The sequence below is a fragment of the Jaculus jaculus genome, chromosome 6, assembly GCF_020740685.1.
Source record: "Jaculus jaculus isolate mJacJac1 chromosome 6, mJacJac1.mat.Y.cur, whole genome shotgun sequence".
NCBI classification, from domain to species: Eukaryota; Metazoa; Chordata; class Mammalia; order Rodentia; family Dipodidae; genus Jaculus; species Jaculus jaculus.
Genome location: NC_059107.1, coordinates 72538200 through 72552316, shown reverse-complemented (window position 1 = coordinate 72552316; position 14117 = coordinate 72538200). Strand labels below are relative to the sequence as shown.

The window sequence follows — 14117 nt, the reverse complement described above, 5'->3', positions numbered from 1 at the left end:
GACCCAAACAGCAATGGTACCATAAAATTCTACTTCCTAAAAGACAGACCAAATGGTTGAACCTTCACCAGGCCCTTGGAGGGAACACCTGAGTCACAAGGCCCTGGAGAGGATACAAGGAAGACTGACTTTAATCTTCTACTGCTTCTCTCTCTCCCTCTTCTAACTCTTTTTATTACTTATGTTTTTCTTCCTTCTCTTTGTGGACAATGACCTGTAACTCCCAGTACCAGCAGGTGGCTATCATCCACAATGAGTTTTTGATCAGACAGACCTACAAGGTTTCCTAAAAGAATGACAGATTTTTGTCAGTACTTGATGACTCACCAAAGGTTAGTGGGAAGACACCATATGCAGTTGACATGTAAAATGGAATTGGAAGCTGGAAGACAGTCAGTCCCCAGACAATTAGCATGTCTAGTGCCAGAAGATACTACATGGGCAACTGGGGGAAAATGACCAATATCTGTCCAAGCAACTCATGGTCTAACCTACTTAGCAGCAAATAACCTATAGTGATGCCCACACAAGTGCAATAGTGGCACACAACCATGATGGGAAACCAACTACTCTTGATTTGGCTAACTGATCCCCTCAGTGGAACGGGACCCATAGCTGGAGCTGGTAAACAAGTCAGAACCATATCCAAACATGAGTCCAAACATGGAGACATTATCAAGCTACCACCAAGTGTGGGCTACAAGAGGGCCTACACCTATTAAAGTCTCTCTCTAAAAACAAGGGTTATCCCATTAGTCTGGTGCTAACTTTACTCTCTGTCAGAGAATCTGCTTCTTATTTTCAGATAGACTCAGATCCTAAGGAAAGAGCCACCCCATCATACTTCAAAAGGGCTCCAGCTGAAACTAAGAATAATTGGCAAACAAGCAAGGGTGCTGTTTTCTTGGTGAACTGGGTACCAGCACAAGGGTGAAGGCAATTGACACACAGAACAATCAACTCCTACTAAATCAGATATCCAGGGACACAGAGGCTCCCAAGACCTCATCACTGAAGCATACCTAAAATGAGCCCAACGTGGCTCAGGGAAATTTGCGGAAGGGGGGTGGAAAGAATGTCTCTCTGCTTTTTGACTGCAGACACAATATGAGCAGCTGCCTCAGGCTCCTGCCACCACACCTTCCCTATGATGGACAGTGTCACTATGATGGACAGTGTCCTTTCTTAAACTGTAAGCTAAAATAAACCCATCCTTAAGCTGCTTCTGTTACATATTCTGTCACCGTGATGAGAAAATTAAGTGTAGCACATAGAAATTACTCCCTGATCTCAGCATAGCACTGTCTACTTCTGCATTCTGGGTGATATACAAGGGCCTAGGTTGGTTCATCTGGGGCCTTGATCCTCTACACAGGTAACATCCAGAAATCACTGTACTATGCTACAATATTTTTGTTATAAAATCACCTGATAAAAATGAAAAATGGAGAATCAAAGGACATTTTAAATCATATACATTAGTAGTAATTCATCAAAATGTTACTTGTAAAAAAAAAATGTTACTTGTCCTTGTTGAAAATGTGAAGAAAGCAAACCAAATGAGTCTGACATACAAGCCTCATTTCCTTCTACCTTGCAGATAAATCAAACAGAAAAGAAAAGGGTTTTTTGTTATTTTATTTAAAAGAGATAGAAAAACAGGGAGGGAGAGAGAGAAGGCGAAGGGAGAAAATGGGCACACCAGGGCCTCTAGCCACTGCAAATGAACTCCAGATGTATGCCCCACCTTATGCATCTACATTATGTGGATACTGGGGACTTGAACCTAGGTCCTTAGGCTTTGCAGGCAAGTTCCTTAATCACTAAGCCATCTCTCCAGCCCTAAAGAGAGGGGTTTTTAATTTAGACTATATCCAGCTCTACTTCCAAAGGATAGTGAACTCACACTCAATAAAGTCATACTAGACAGGTGCCATAACATACATGTTCAGATATACCCCAAGTTCTATACACTTAGAAATACATGTCCAATTTGTTTTCCTACATGTAACCAAATATTATGTTGCTCCTAAGGCTAGGCATCACTTAGAAAAGAGATGAAGTTCTAAGAACACTGTGATATAGCATGAGACACCTGAGACTGTAAGGACCTATGTGTTCACTATACAACATGCATGCTTACCACTCACACATGCATACCACTTGTGACAGTTAACATTACATGTCAACTGGACAGACTAGATTTACCTAGGAGACAAAGCACTGGGCATGTTTGTAAGAAAGTTTCTACAATGCATCAATTGAGGGGGGAAGGTATGCCCTGTGAGCAGCACAATTCTGTAGACTGAATTCCTGGACTGAATGAAAAGGAAAAAGCAAGCTGAGCACCAGCATTCATTGATCTTTGCTTTCTGATGAAAACACAATGTGATCAACCACCTCCTATTCCTACTGCCACACATTCCCCTCCATAATGAACTATACCCTCAGACTATGAGCCAAAATAAATGCTTTCTTTCTATAGGTGCTTTTGTTGGGTGTTTCATTGTACCAATGAGGAAACTAACTAATATACCATACAAACCATATATATGTATATACACACATCAGAAGTCATACATGGACACCACACATGCCACACAACCCATATGTGTACCCACCACACACACCAAACAGATTGTGCATGCACACATGCACACACACCACCTGTTATATCTATGTGCATAACATGTTATCATTATTTTTTCAGGGTTTGATGGGTTCACACCTGGCCAAGTCTCACCCAGGCTTCAAGAAGGTGAACAGATTGTCAACTTACTTCCTAAGTGAGCACATCCACCCACACAAGCCCATGGTCTCTCTCATCATCTACTTGTTACTGGTACTTGCATTAAACAGGTGAAGGTAAGAACAGTAACAAATAAAGACAATGTGCATTTTTAAGAAACTACTTATTTTTTATAAGGCCAGCATAATGTTGCTAAACCAAATTTACCAAAACAAAGATGGTAGGACAAAGTGCAACCATTTTAATTAATGTGAATGTTCTTTTGGGGGAAAAAAAAACTTGGGTTTTCTGTCTGTTTCTCAAAAACCCATTTCAAGGTGGAACCAGGGAAGGAGCTGATGGTAGAAGACTCCTCAACCTACCTCAAAGGTGTTCTTGGTCATGCCGGACAGACCATAATATGATGTTCCTGTGGCAACTGCACACACACACAGCTCCCCAATTTCATCTGTCCTGCACAACTGAGGAATTCCATCTGGCTTCACTGAACACATGATGGCTAAAGGCAAAACAGAAAAGCACACAGAGAGCATGAGCAAGTGGAACAGATGGGGAAATTAATGAGTCCATGAATACCAATGAGGACATAAACAACAAAAAAAATAGGATCTTGAACAACAGTCCAAGAATAATATGCAGGTACTCATTTTTGCTTAAAGAAAATCATAATATTTTGTGTTGTAGCAAAATATCAGATTTTACTCTTGTGCTATCAGTCATTTTAATTGCTTTAACTTCAATTGTAAATTGTGTTTCACAGGACCAACAGTACCTGCCATTTAGCTATGAGGCCGATACTGTGCTAAGCACCAGTCATTCACTACACACATATCATCTACAAACTGTGTAAAAGTTCCAAAACACAACTTCTAAGAAGTACAACGTATCTGTGTTTAAGTCTTTCAAAACTTATATATGTTGAAAGCACAAGTTTCCAATGTCCTATAACAATCTTAACTTTGATTTACAATCCCTGTTAAAATAACATCACCTAAGGATTTCAGGGCTTAAATTAATGATGCTGAATGCTCAATAGTTTATGACCCACACACTTGATGTTTGTACAACATAAGCATCCTACCTACCACCACTATCAACCACGAATCTAAATAGGATGAGGGAGCCAAGGGCCTGGTATCAGACACATAGTGATTACAGCCAGTGACAATGGAGTGTTTAGAAAACTCATGACCTGGAGTTATGGCATCCAAGAAATATAGCCAACAGAAACATTAAACTTGAACTCACATTAAGAAAAATTTATATCAAAACTACAATGAATCCGGGTGTGGTGGCACACACCTTTAATCCCAACACTCAGGAGGCAGAGGTAGGGCCTGATAGCAGAGGCCTATAAACCCAGCAACTTGAGAGGAAGAGAGAAGATTGCAAGTTGAAGAACTGCTTAGGATGATACAAAGTGACTTAAAGGCCACCCTGAACAATTCAGTGAGATCCTATCTCAAAATAAGTGAAAAAAAAAAATGGCTGGGGATATAGCTCAGTGTTACAGCAGCTGCTTGTCATGCAGGAAGCTCTAAGTTCAATTGCTAGTACTGCAAAACAGAAAAAAAAAAAAGCTATACTAAAATGTTCTTTACTTACCAGAATGGTAAAAGGCAAGAAATCTGATTACATACTAGGAAAGGTAGCAGAGAAAATGGGATTGGTATCCATCAATGCCAGGAGTATAAATCCTTATAGCTTTTCAGAAAGATTCACAGTGAGATGGGCATGTACCCTTTGAAACAGGTACCTATTTCTAGGATTTTTTTCATAAGATATTCCTATACCTATGCAGAGTAAAGCTTAGATGGGGTCCTTTACCTTGTAATGCAGCAAGGAATAAGTCACCCAACTGTTCACAACATAATTTAATGTACATTCAAGCTATGTAACACTGTACTGTCTTTACATGTTATGAACTTTAAGACACAAAACACAATGGCGTACACAGCACCCTATCATTACACTAAGAAGGCCACAAAGCCAGGAAAGTCAACACACCAATATACATCATATGCAGCATATGTGTATGTTTCTAAAGTCCAGGAGCTTTCAGCAAAGAAACCCAGTATGCTGTGGGAGGCCTAAGTGGTCAGATAGGAAGTCTTTCATTGTGTCACCTGAAACAGTTGATGCATTAGGAACTGTTTAGTTGAAAGCTAGTTTTTGTATTTTTTAAAGAAAAAAAGAAATGGAGCCAGTACTGTGGCTAATCCTGGGAAGCACAATGAGCCAGAGACACAGAAAATGGAGGTATCAGCAAAGTTGCTGTGACTCCACAGGACAGGTGGACAGAAACAACCCTTGTAGTACTATTTGAACTAGAAGGTTATAGAGAATTAGGAGCACCAAGACCTGATTTTTTTATGCTCCAAACAATGCAAACAGAAAGAACAGTCCTAACACACATCATCATGGAGAAAGAGCAGTGAGAAAACCTGAATTCCCATGTGGTACAAGGCCCTCTATCCACAAGGCTGTGTTAAACACTTGGTTCCTAGCTAAGATTTTATGATAACATATGGTTACATGTTATTGCTGAGTGTAAAGTAACCTGCACTGCTCACTTATAGACTTGATATCCTACTATGTGGAGAAGCATGAAGGGGCTTCAAGAAAGGAGATATAGATTCTGGGCAGGGAATCCAAGTGAGAAGGAACCCTGGCTTCATTCTGAAAGTCGCAGTGAGGAGCCTAAATACTGCTAACAGGTGTGGGCCTATGAGACAGGAACCAGGCTAGAGCACAGTGCAATAAGAATGTGAACTGGAGTATAGCATGTAAATCCTCAAGGTGTCCAAACACACAACATGTGGGGCTGATGAGGCAGGTGAGGTCCTTGCATGTAGGTGGCAGTCTTGACAACACTTAAGAAAATGGTTTCTGGGACTTTACAATGGCTTTCCCACTAAGCAGCAGCTCAGGAATCAATCACTCCCATTGCTCAGGTTTCACAATAATGCTCAAAGCCTTACATGCCATTGGGAAACTGAGAGGGGGTGTCCATCTTTGGCTGAGACAAGAATTAGGATGACAGAGAGGGAGCTACCTCGACCTCTCGGTTTGAAAAGGCGATGCTGCCAGTGTTGGGTTCAGAGCTAGTCCATGGATGCCTTCCTGGGGAGGAGGGTCCTGGCACAGCGATGCCATTTCTCACATCCAGAATATTTTGGGTTTCTTTTCTCAGGAGAGGGAACACTGCTTTAGGTTTACAAAGCTTAACTGTTTCCAAAGTTTGGAAGTTCAGAGCTCAGCTAAGAGCACATATAGAAGGATGTAGGATGGACAGGAAGAGAAGCCAGTCGCACATGTCAGGAAAGCATGCATTGGCTGGTGAACAACATGACCGTGCCAGGACTGCCAATTTCACACCCCAGATCTGTACTCACCTCCAGGCATGACGAGACCAACATCCTGTACTGTGAGCACGGACAGCTTCTCTTCTGAGTCCACACGAATGACACCATAGGTCAGCCCATGCATGGACAACACACCCCGGCCCGGTGGCTGGTTGCTGTCATCTGTGGGTCTGAAAATACAATTTTAGCTGAGTATGTGCAAGCAGATAAATTAGTCTGTACTCAGACATGTGGCCCCATACTCCCTCCACAGTCGGTGACAACCTATAAGGCTAAGGGAACCTCCTGAAAAGGAAGCCGGCTGCTACCTGTACCAGCAATCAGAAGTGTATGGTTGTAATTTGTATATTGCTAGTTCTTCCTCTGAGTGTACCCAAGTTCCCAAGGTAGTTTAAAAAATGTGAAGACAGGGGCTGGAGAGATACCTTAGTGGTTAAGGCTTGCCTGGGAAGCCCAAGGACCCAAGTTTAATTCCCCAGTACCCATGTAAAGCCAGATACACAAGGTGGCACATGTGTCTGGAGTTTGTTTGCAGTAGCTAAAGGCTTTGCCATTCCCATTCTCTCTATCTGCCTCCCCAACCGAAAGAAAGAAAGAAAGAAAGAAAGAAAGAAAGAAAGAAAGAAGGAAGGAAGGAAGGAAGGAAGGAAGGAAGGAAGGAAGGAAGGAAGGAAGGAAAGAAAGAAAGAGAGAGAGAGAAAGAGAGAAAGAAGACAACTTCTTGGCTCTCCTGTCCCTCCCTCAGGACACTGGTCATGCAGACAAAGCCATTGAATTCCCCATGCCCTTACTGGTCTCTGTAAGTTCTAGCTTTCTAATCTTGCCAAGGGTGAAGAAAGAACAACAGCCCTGAGAACACAGAGTGGTTCAGGAAATAGCAGTGGTGGGCATTCTGACTGGCCAGCCATAGTGCAGATACATGTTGTCTAAGCTTAAACTCAATTTCATATATATGCTATGCTATACTAGGTGATGAGTCTTAAGGAAAATTACTTGGATGACAGTCATGCTGTAAAATGCTTTGTGGATCAGGAGGTATGAGATTTAGATAAAACACAGTTCTGAAAAGATGACCACATCTATCATATCTCCCCTGCTGCACTGGGCTCTTGGAGGTTATTCCTCCCTTGGTTTTTGTTGTTGTTGTTGTTGTTGTTGTTGTTGTTTCTCGAGGTAGGGTCTCACTCTAGTCCAGGCTGACCTGGAATTCACTATGTCATTTCAGGGTGGCCTCGAACTCACGGCAATTCTCCTACCTCCAGCTCCCAAGTGCTGGGATTAAAGGCGTGCACCACCACGCCAGGCTTTCTCCCTTGTTTTTTGCCCCTCATCCTCATCCCACACTTTTTCCAATGTCCCAGCCCTTCCCTGCTGTGGAGCCTCTACATTTCCTGTTTCTATCCAGTAAAGTCCTTTAGCAGATATTCACATGGCTGTCATATATACATCACTTGCGTGTAAACACACACAGAGTCTTTGGAGTTTGACTCAACTATGAGGCTTCTCGTCATCTAATAAAAATATACCTGTCAGCACTCCTATCTCCAGAACATGTACCATTTCAGCATGTGTGAGCACCTTTCATCATTGGCTAATCTTCCTAAGAGGCACTTCCGTATTTCATGCCCAGAACAGCACCTAAAAATACCTGTTAACTGAATAGGTTTCTAAGATTATGGACTTTGCTGTAGTAATTAAAGATTCAATAAGCAGCCAAGTGAGAATACATAGCTTTGGTAAATACCACATTTGTTTCGACAATGTTCCCTGTACAAATATTTAACCACAGTTTTATGATTTCAAAGGTGGACTGTAAATGTTTGCATTAAAATACTGTGAAAGTTTACAATGAACCTAAAGACATAAATGGCACAACATAAAAGTTTAAATTTGCAAAAGGATATATCTTGAATCAAGTATCTAGGACATTCAAAGTACAAAAATGTCAGGGAATATAATCATTCTACCTGTGAGAATTAATAAGGGTAATACTAACCAGCTATAAATATCTGCCTGATTCATAAAATCTACATAAAACTATCTGGACTCAATAAGCTCAAAACACTTGAATGTGTATTATTTTTCTGCCCCTTTATCTTTTCCAATGAGCCCAACAAGTCAAGACTTTGAAATGAAAAACACAGTTTATAGAGGCCCTACCATCACTTCCTTCCCCATGATCCTACTTTCAAAGGTTTGACATGAGAGTCAGAAAAACCTTAGTATTGGTTGTGGGCTAAGCTGTCTCCTCAGAAAGGTACCCCAGTACCTATAATTATGATCCCAACAAAGTTAAGATAGGACTATATTAGCTTAGAGTGTACCCAAAGTTCAATTGCAGATATCCTCTTATGAGAAAAGAAACACAGGCACAGAGAGAATGTCATTTGAAGACAGAAGCAGAGAAGTGATATTCATACAAGTCAAGGGTTACAAAAGGCTGCTAGCTGCCTCCAGCAACTGGAAGGCTACCTGAGAGAGATGTTCCCCTGGAGTCTCCAGAAGAAACCAATTCTGCCCATAATTTGACTCCGGACTTCAACCTCCATGACAGAATTAATATCTGTTGTTTGAAGACAGTCAATTTGGGCTTCCTTGTTAAAACAGTCCTAGGATATTAATACCCTATCTTGGTAAGAAAACCCAAGAGCTACATGGAAACAAAACCCTGGATGAGCAACAACCATTCCAAGCACAGGATATGTCATGAGTATGTAGTGACAAGGATCTCCACAAACCTGAAGCCTAGAGGACAGAATTCTTTTAAGATTCAATCATGTATAATTTGTCATCTTAGTTACAACATCCTGTTGTCTACATTAATAGCTGAGAAAACTTGCAAGTATAATTAAATACCTTAAATTCATAAAGTATGTCTGATAAAGAAAATTTTTATTATGTTTATAAAATGAAGACAGACTGAATATATTCACATGAAATAGAAGCAATTAATGCTAACCTTTTAGTAATTTAATCTGCTACCTCCCACTTATATCTAATAGATTGCTTTGCTGGCTAGGAAAAAGGACCTCGGGGCTTTTTTAACCTGCAGATTCACAAAATATATGCAAAATGAAAAGAGGAGAGGCCCAGGAATTCCTAGACACTGTCTATATCATCCCACTGGTTACATACTTATGTGGAAATGAACGTGTGCTGTCTAAGTTCTTGTCTGAGTTAACATGTTCTCTATGGTGCTCTTGGGCAGAGGTAAGGAGAGTCCTTGTACAGCTCACAGCTCAGGGCAGGGGCAGAGGTCAGAGCCAAACTTAAGTGGGTGCAAGAATGGATGCTCAGCTGCCTCTCAGCACAGATTGTTTCTGCTTACCCCAGCCAACACTCATAAACACTTTTTTTCCAATTGACGACAGCAATTTTCTTGTTTGTATTTTCTTGATTATGAACTTAGACTATCTTTCTCTATCATCACTGACATACAAAATACGAATTCCAAGTAGATAAAAGGTGACATTGATAAGCAGAATGTGAGGGAATTGAAAACATTTAAGAATCAATACAAGTTTAAATTAACTAATGGCTAACAAAAACAGAGACCCATCTGTCAACTTCTGGACTCAGCACAATGATAAGACAATGTCCTCATCACTCTGCAATACATATTTCACAGTGAGGGTATGAGATGAATTAGCTGAGCAATTTCCAGGAAGGTTAAGTGGAAATTTCTATATGAAGAGATGCAGAAGTAGGAAAATGCACTGTAGCAATATATATAATGCTGCAATGGTGCACAAAATGAAAAGAAATGGAGACAAAGGAGTATGTCTAACCTCAGCAACAGAGCCTCATGAGGGATGTTTCAACCTAAGTATGGTGCTTAAAAACATGCCTGGCATTGAAAGCATTTGATAACCTGTTAGCTAATCTTGCTATGTACCATCTGAAGATATATCTACTATAAAATTCAGTGAATACATCTGAAGTTTGCTACTTCTGAAAGCAAGCAGAACTTGGCCGGGCTCAAAATACATTAAAACAAAAGAGGGAGCCAAGTAAATAACAAGCAATTATGATTTCCACTTTCAAGGCTTAGTAAAAGTGACTATATTTGTGAAGTCTTATGGCCACGTGTCATTCACTAAATCCTTTTGTAAGTGGGAAAATAAAGGTTCTTCATTCTTTCATCTTGTCCACACAAGCTCCAATTCAGCAACTCTCAGTTGAGAAACAAGGGAACATCTGGAGAAGAAACCTGAATACTGCACATTCCTCCTTGTGTATACTCACTATAGCTTTTCTGTATTAGACCATTACAGAAAATACACACAAACTGTTAGCATAGTAAATCTAGCATTCAAAACAGATGCTAGTGTTTGCTAAGTTCCAACTACCTACCAGGTATATTTTAAAACATTCTATGTAGATATCAATGCCCACTTAGGCTTACGATGTGGGCGCTGTTTCATTCCCATGATACAGAAACAAGATCTGAGTGCTGAAGCCTCAATACTGCCCAGTTACAAAGTTAGTATATGATCATGTGGGAGACATACCCAGGCCAATAGCCTCCAGAGCACAATGGCTGACAAGGGTATTAGCTCAAAGTCAGAGAGCAACATGCAGCTCCATCCCCAGAACTCAGAAACATCTTCTCACAGAGAAGTTCAATGTTGTAGTATCAAAGAAGTGCACAGTCAGGAGTGGTGGTGCATGTCTGTAATCCCTAATCTCAGCACCTGAGGTTGGAGGAAAGGGGGTTGGAGGAAAGGGGAACAGTAATTCAAGGCCATTCCCAGCGACATTGTGAATTTGAGGTATGCCTGGGACACATGAGATCCTTTATCAATAAAGAAATACACACAAGGGCAGGAGAGATGGCTTAGTGGTTAAGGCACTTGCCTGCAAAGCCAAAGGACCCAGGTTACATTCCCCAGGACCCACGTAAGCCAGATGTATAAGATGGCACATGCATCTAGAGCTTGTTTACAGTGGCTGAAGGCCCTGGCGTGCCCATTCTCCCTTTCTCCCTGTCTCTGATTTTCTCTATCTCAAATAAATAAATAAATAAATAAATAAATAAATAAATAAATAAATAAAATTTTTAAAAAAGAAACACCCACAAACCAAAGTAGTTCACATAATATAATATTTCTTTTGTAGGAGAATACTTGGGCTCCCAATGAATAAAACACTGAAATGCTACACTGTAATCCCCTTGAGTGGAAGTCTCCCCTTCTGAACTGCACACTTTTTCTATCATGAGCTGCTCTGATCTGCAGTCATCACCTACAACTGAAGGCTTTCCTTTCAGATAAATGTAAAGGGGCTCTAAAGTGCCTGAACCACTGGACCATGCACAGGGCCAGAGTGCATAATATTTCCATGAATCTTCCATTTTCTGTAAAGAGTATCTTTTTAAACTAAAGCAAAATAGCTCATAATTAGTTAACAGTTCCTAGTACCAATTCCCTTTAAAGGACAAAGAGAAGGTGAGTCATGATCTTTAATAGGGAAAGATGCAAGTTAAAAGCAACATACTTAGAAACAATGAACTATGAGTTAAACTCATTTTTTTTTTTCCAATTTGAATTTGTTCCTCTTCTTTGGTAAGAATAAATGCTGTCATGGCTTAGAGTTGAAATGTGCCCCTGAGCTCACGTGCTTAACAACTTGGTCCCCAGTTGGTTGGTGGTGTTTTGGGAAGGTGCAAAGCTTTTAGCTGGTGGGACCTAGCATGAGGGAGTAGTCGTCCACTTTCCATGTATTGGCAATAAGTTTGGCATAGAAGCAAAAGAAACAGCTTCAATGCTTGTCAGTTACAGAGCAGGGCCAACTCCTTATGGCACTTCCCTCTTTGCATGTCCCTTCTCTATTAACCAGTTTCTGAGCACATTTTAATGTGATCCAATTCAAACAGAACATACTCATCAATACAAATGGTCAGACAACAATTTAAACAGGGTAAGACAGTTGTTCTGTCAATACTCCTTAATAAAGTCTCCTTCTCATTTAAGTGATCCTCATCGCTAATCTATTTTGTGGTTGGAACAAGTTTTAAAATCTCATCTAAACTTTTAGATAAAATCATAAACAATGTTATCATTTTGTATTTTAAAAATGAGATCATGGATTTCCAAGTGTGAGTTTTTGGCAATCACCAATGGTGTTGAAAGCCCCATTTTGATTTGTGGGATGATGTTAATGTTTTTTACTCAGATCTAATTATATTCCAAGCAGAAACTGCTCAGTTACAGTCCTGGATAGGCATCAGATGGTATAGTGTAGTACATTCCCTTTGGGAATCTTTTTCTCTTGGTTTTTTTCCCAGCTTAGTATCTTCTGGGTTAGAATTTTTCAATAAGCAGAGATTGACTGTTAGAGACAGGGGCATCTTCATTATTCTCTGCAATTACTGTTTTAATTGCTGTTTTACATAATCATTACTTTTCATTGCTAGCATCAAGGTACTGAAATAGTACCTTGTAGCTAAAACTGTCAAAACCAATTTTTTAGCTGAATAAATTGCCTTAGTATAGCTTTAAAGTCGGATCTGGGTTGAGGAGATGGCTCAACAGTTGGAGGCTCTTGCTTTCAAAGCCTGCCAGCTCGAGTTTGGTTCCCAAGTGCCCACATTAAGCCAGACACTCAGGTGGCATATGTGTCTAGAGTTTGTCTACAGCAGCAACAGGAAATATGGGTACATGTTCTATTCTTGTTCCTTCCTGTTCTCTACCCCTATTATACTCTTATAATAGCTTCAACACTATACTTTCAATAGTAGCCATTTTGATTTGTAGATTGCTTTTTTTTCTAGGACGAACACTGACTGAGTTAACTGTTACAATGATCTACCTATGGCAGCTGACCTGTACTGTGGAGGGCATATCTCATCATAGGCTGGCTGCTATGCCAACCTGCTCCCTCTTTCTAGCCCTCACAAGGTTTCTGCATCTGTCTCTCAGAAGAACCTCTGTCTTCTGCCTACCTACTGAGCAGGATACCAGAGGCTTAATTTTAGGTGCCCCAGAGCCTTCCAGTATGTTCTCTTGTGCAAAAGGCACTCTGTATTATTTACAAGAAAAGAAAAAGGGTACTGAACAGTGAGTGTGACATAGCTTCAAGTTCCCAAGACCAGGACTCCTCACATCCCTGGAAGGGCTCACTGATAGGCACATTCCACTGGCATCCATGGTGGAAACCCTCAGGATACCTGGGCAGCTTTCCTATAACTCCTCAGTTTGCTGATGTGAATATTTTTCAACAGAAAATTATACCAAATGATAGATGTGCCAAAGGGCCAGAAGTCCTCTCACGGTATACAAATGCATCTGAAATTTTATCTTCCCTGATTACCATAGATAATAATCAAGCATCATTTCTATAATTAAGTGGACTAAAAGCCAGGAAAGCAATCAGCAGCACTGTGCTGTTTACTGGAAGTTCAATCTCTCCTTCATTACCAGGGCAGAATGAGCTGTCCTTGGAAGATTATTAAACACACGACACAATTTGCTTAGATGTCAACATAGAAGAAATGCCAGTCCTCCAACCCTTTCAAGCCAGGGTAATTAGTCCTTAGCAGTCTTTCTCTGAACAAAACACCAAAATCTAATAGCCAAATGTATGTTTTCATTTTAAAATTGCAAATATTATAGAAAGCATGGATGATGGTTGAGAATATCAAGGTGACTGGATTAAAAAGTGCTTAGGGCATTAATGAGGCCCACCTCTGGTATGTCTATTAGGATGTTTACAGAGAGGCTTAACTGATGAGGGAAGACCTGCTCTGAATGTGGGCAGCACCATCCCATGTGCTGGGGTCTTAGAATGAATAAGAAGGCAAAAAAGAAGGAAGAATTGTGCACAAGCATTCCCCTTTGTCTGCTTCCTATGTGCTGAGATGTGAGCAAGCAGCTGCCTTATGTTCCCACCTCCAGGGAAATTCCCACTACTATACATTCCATCATGATGGCATAGTCCCTCAAATCAAGAGTCAACATAAACCTCTGCTCCTCAAGTTCTTCATAGGTGTTTAATCACAAGAA

The 14117-nt window shown here is 40.6% G+C and overlaps 1 protein-coding gene across 4 annotated transcripts in view; it reads right to left on the bottom strand.

Moving 5' to 3' along the window:
- The window catches only part of Dip2c (disco interacting protein 2 homolog C), a 470240-nt gene that overhangs the window by 75218 nt on the left and 380905 nt on the right, over positions 1–14117 (bottom strand). For all 4 annotated transcript variants that reach the window (XM_045151604.1, XM_045151605.1, XM_045151606.1 and 1 more), the window contains 2 exons: positions 6145–6284; positions 3112–3248 (listed from right to left, as the gene is read on the bottom strand). In XM_045151604.1, the coding sequence (XP_045007539.1) occupies positions 3112–3248; positions 6145–6284 (277 nt within the window). The remainder of the gene's footprint in view (positions 1–3111; positions 3249–6144; positions 6285–14117) is intronic.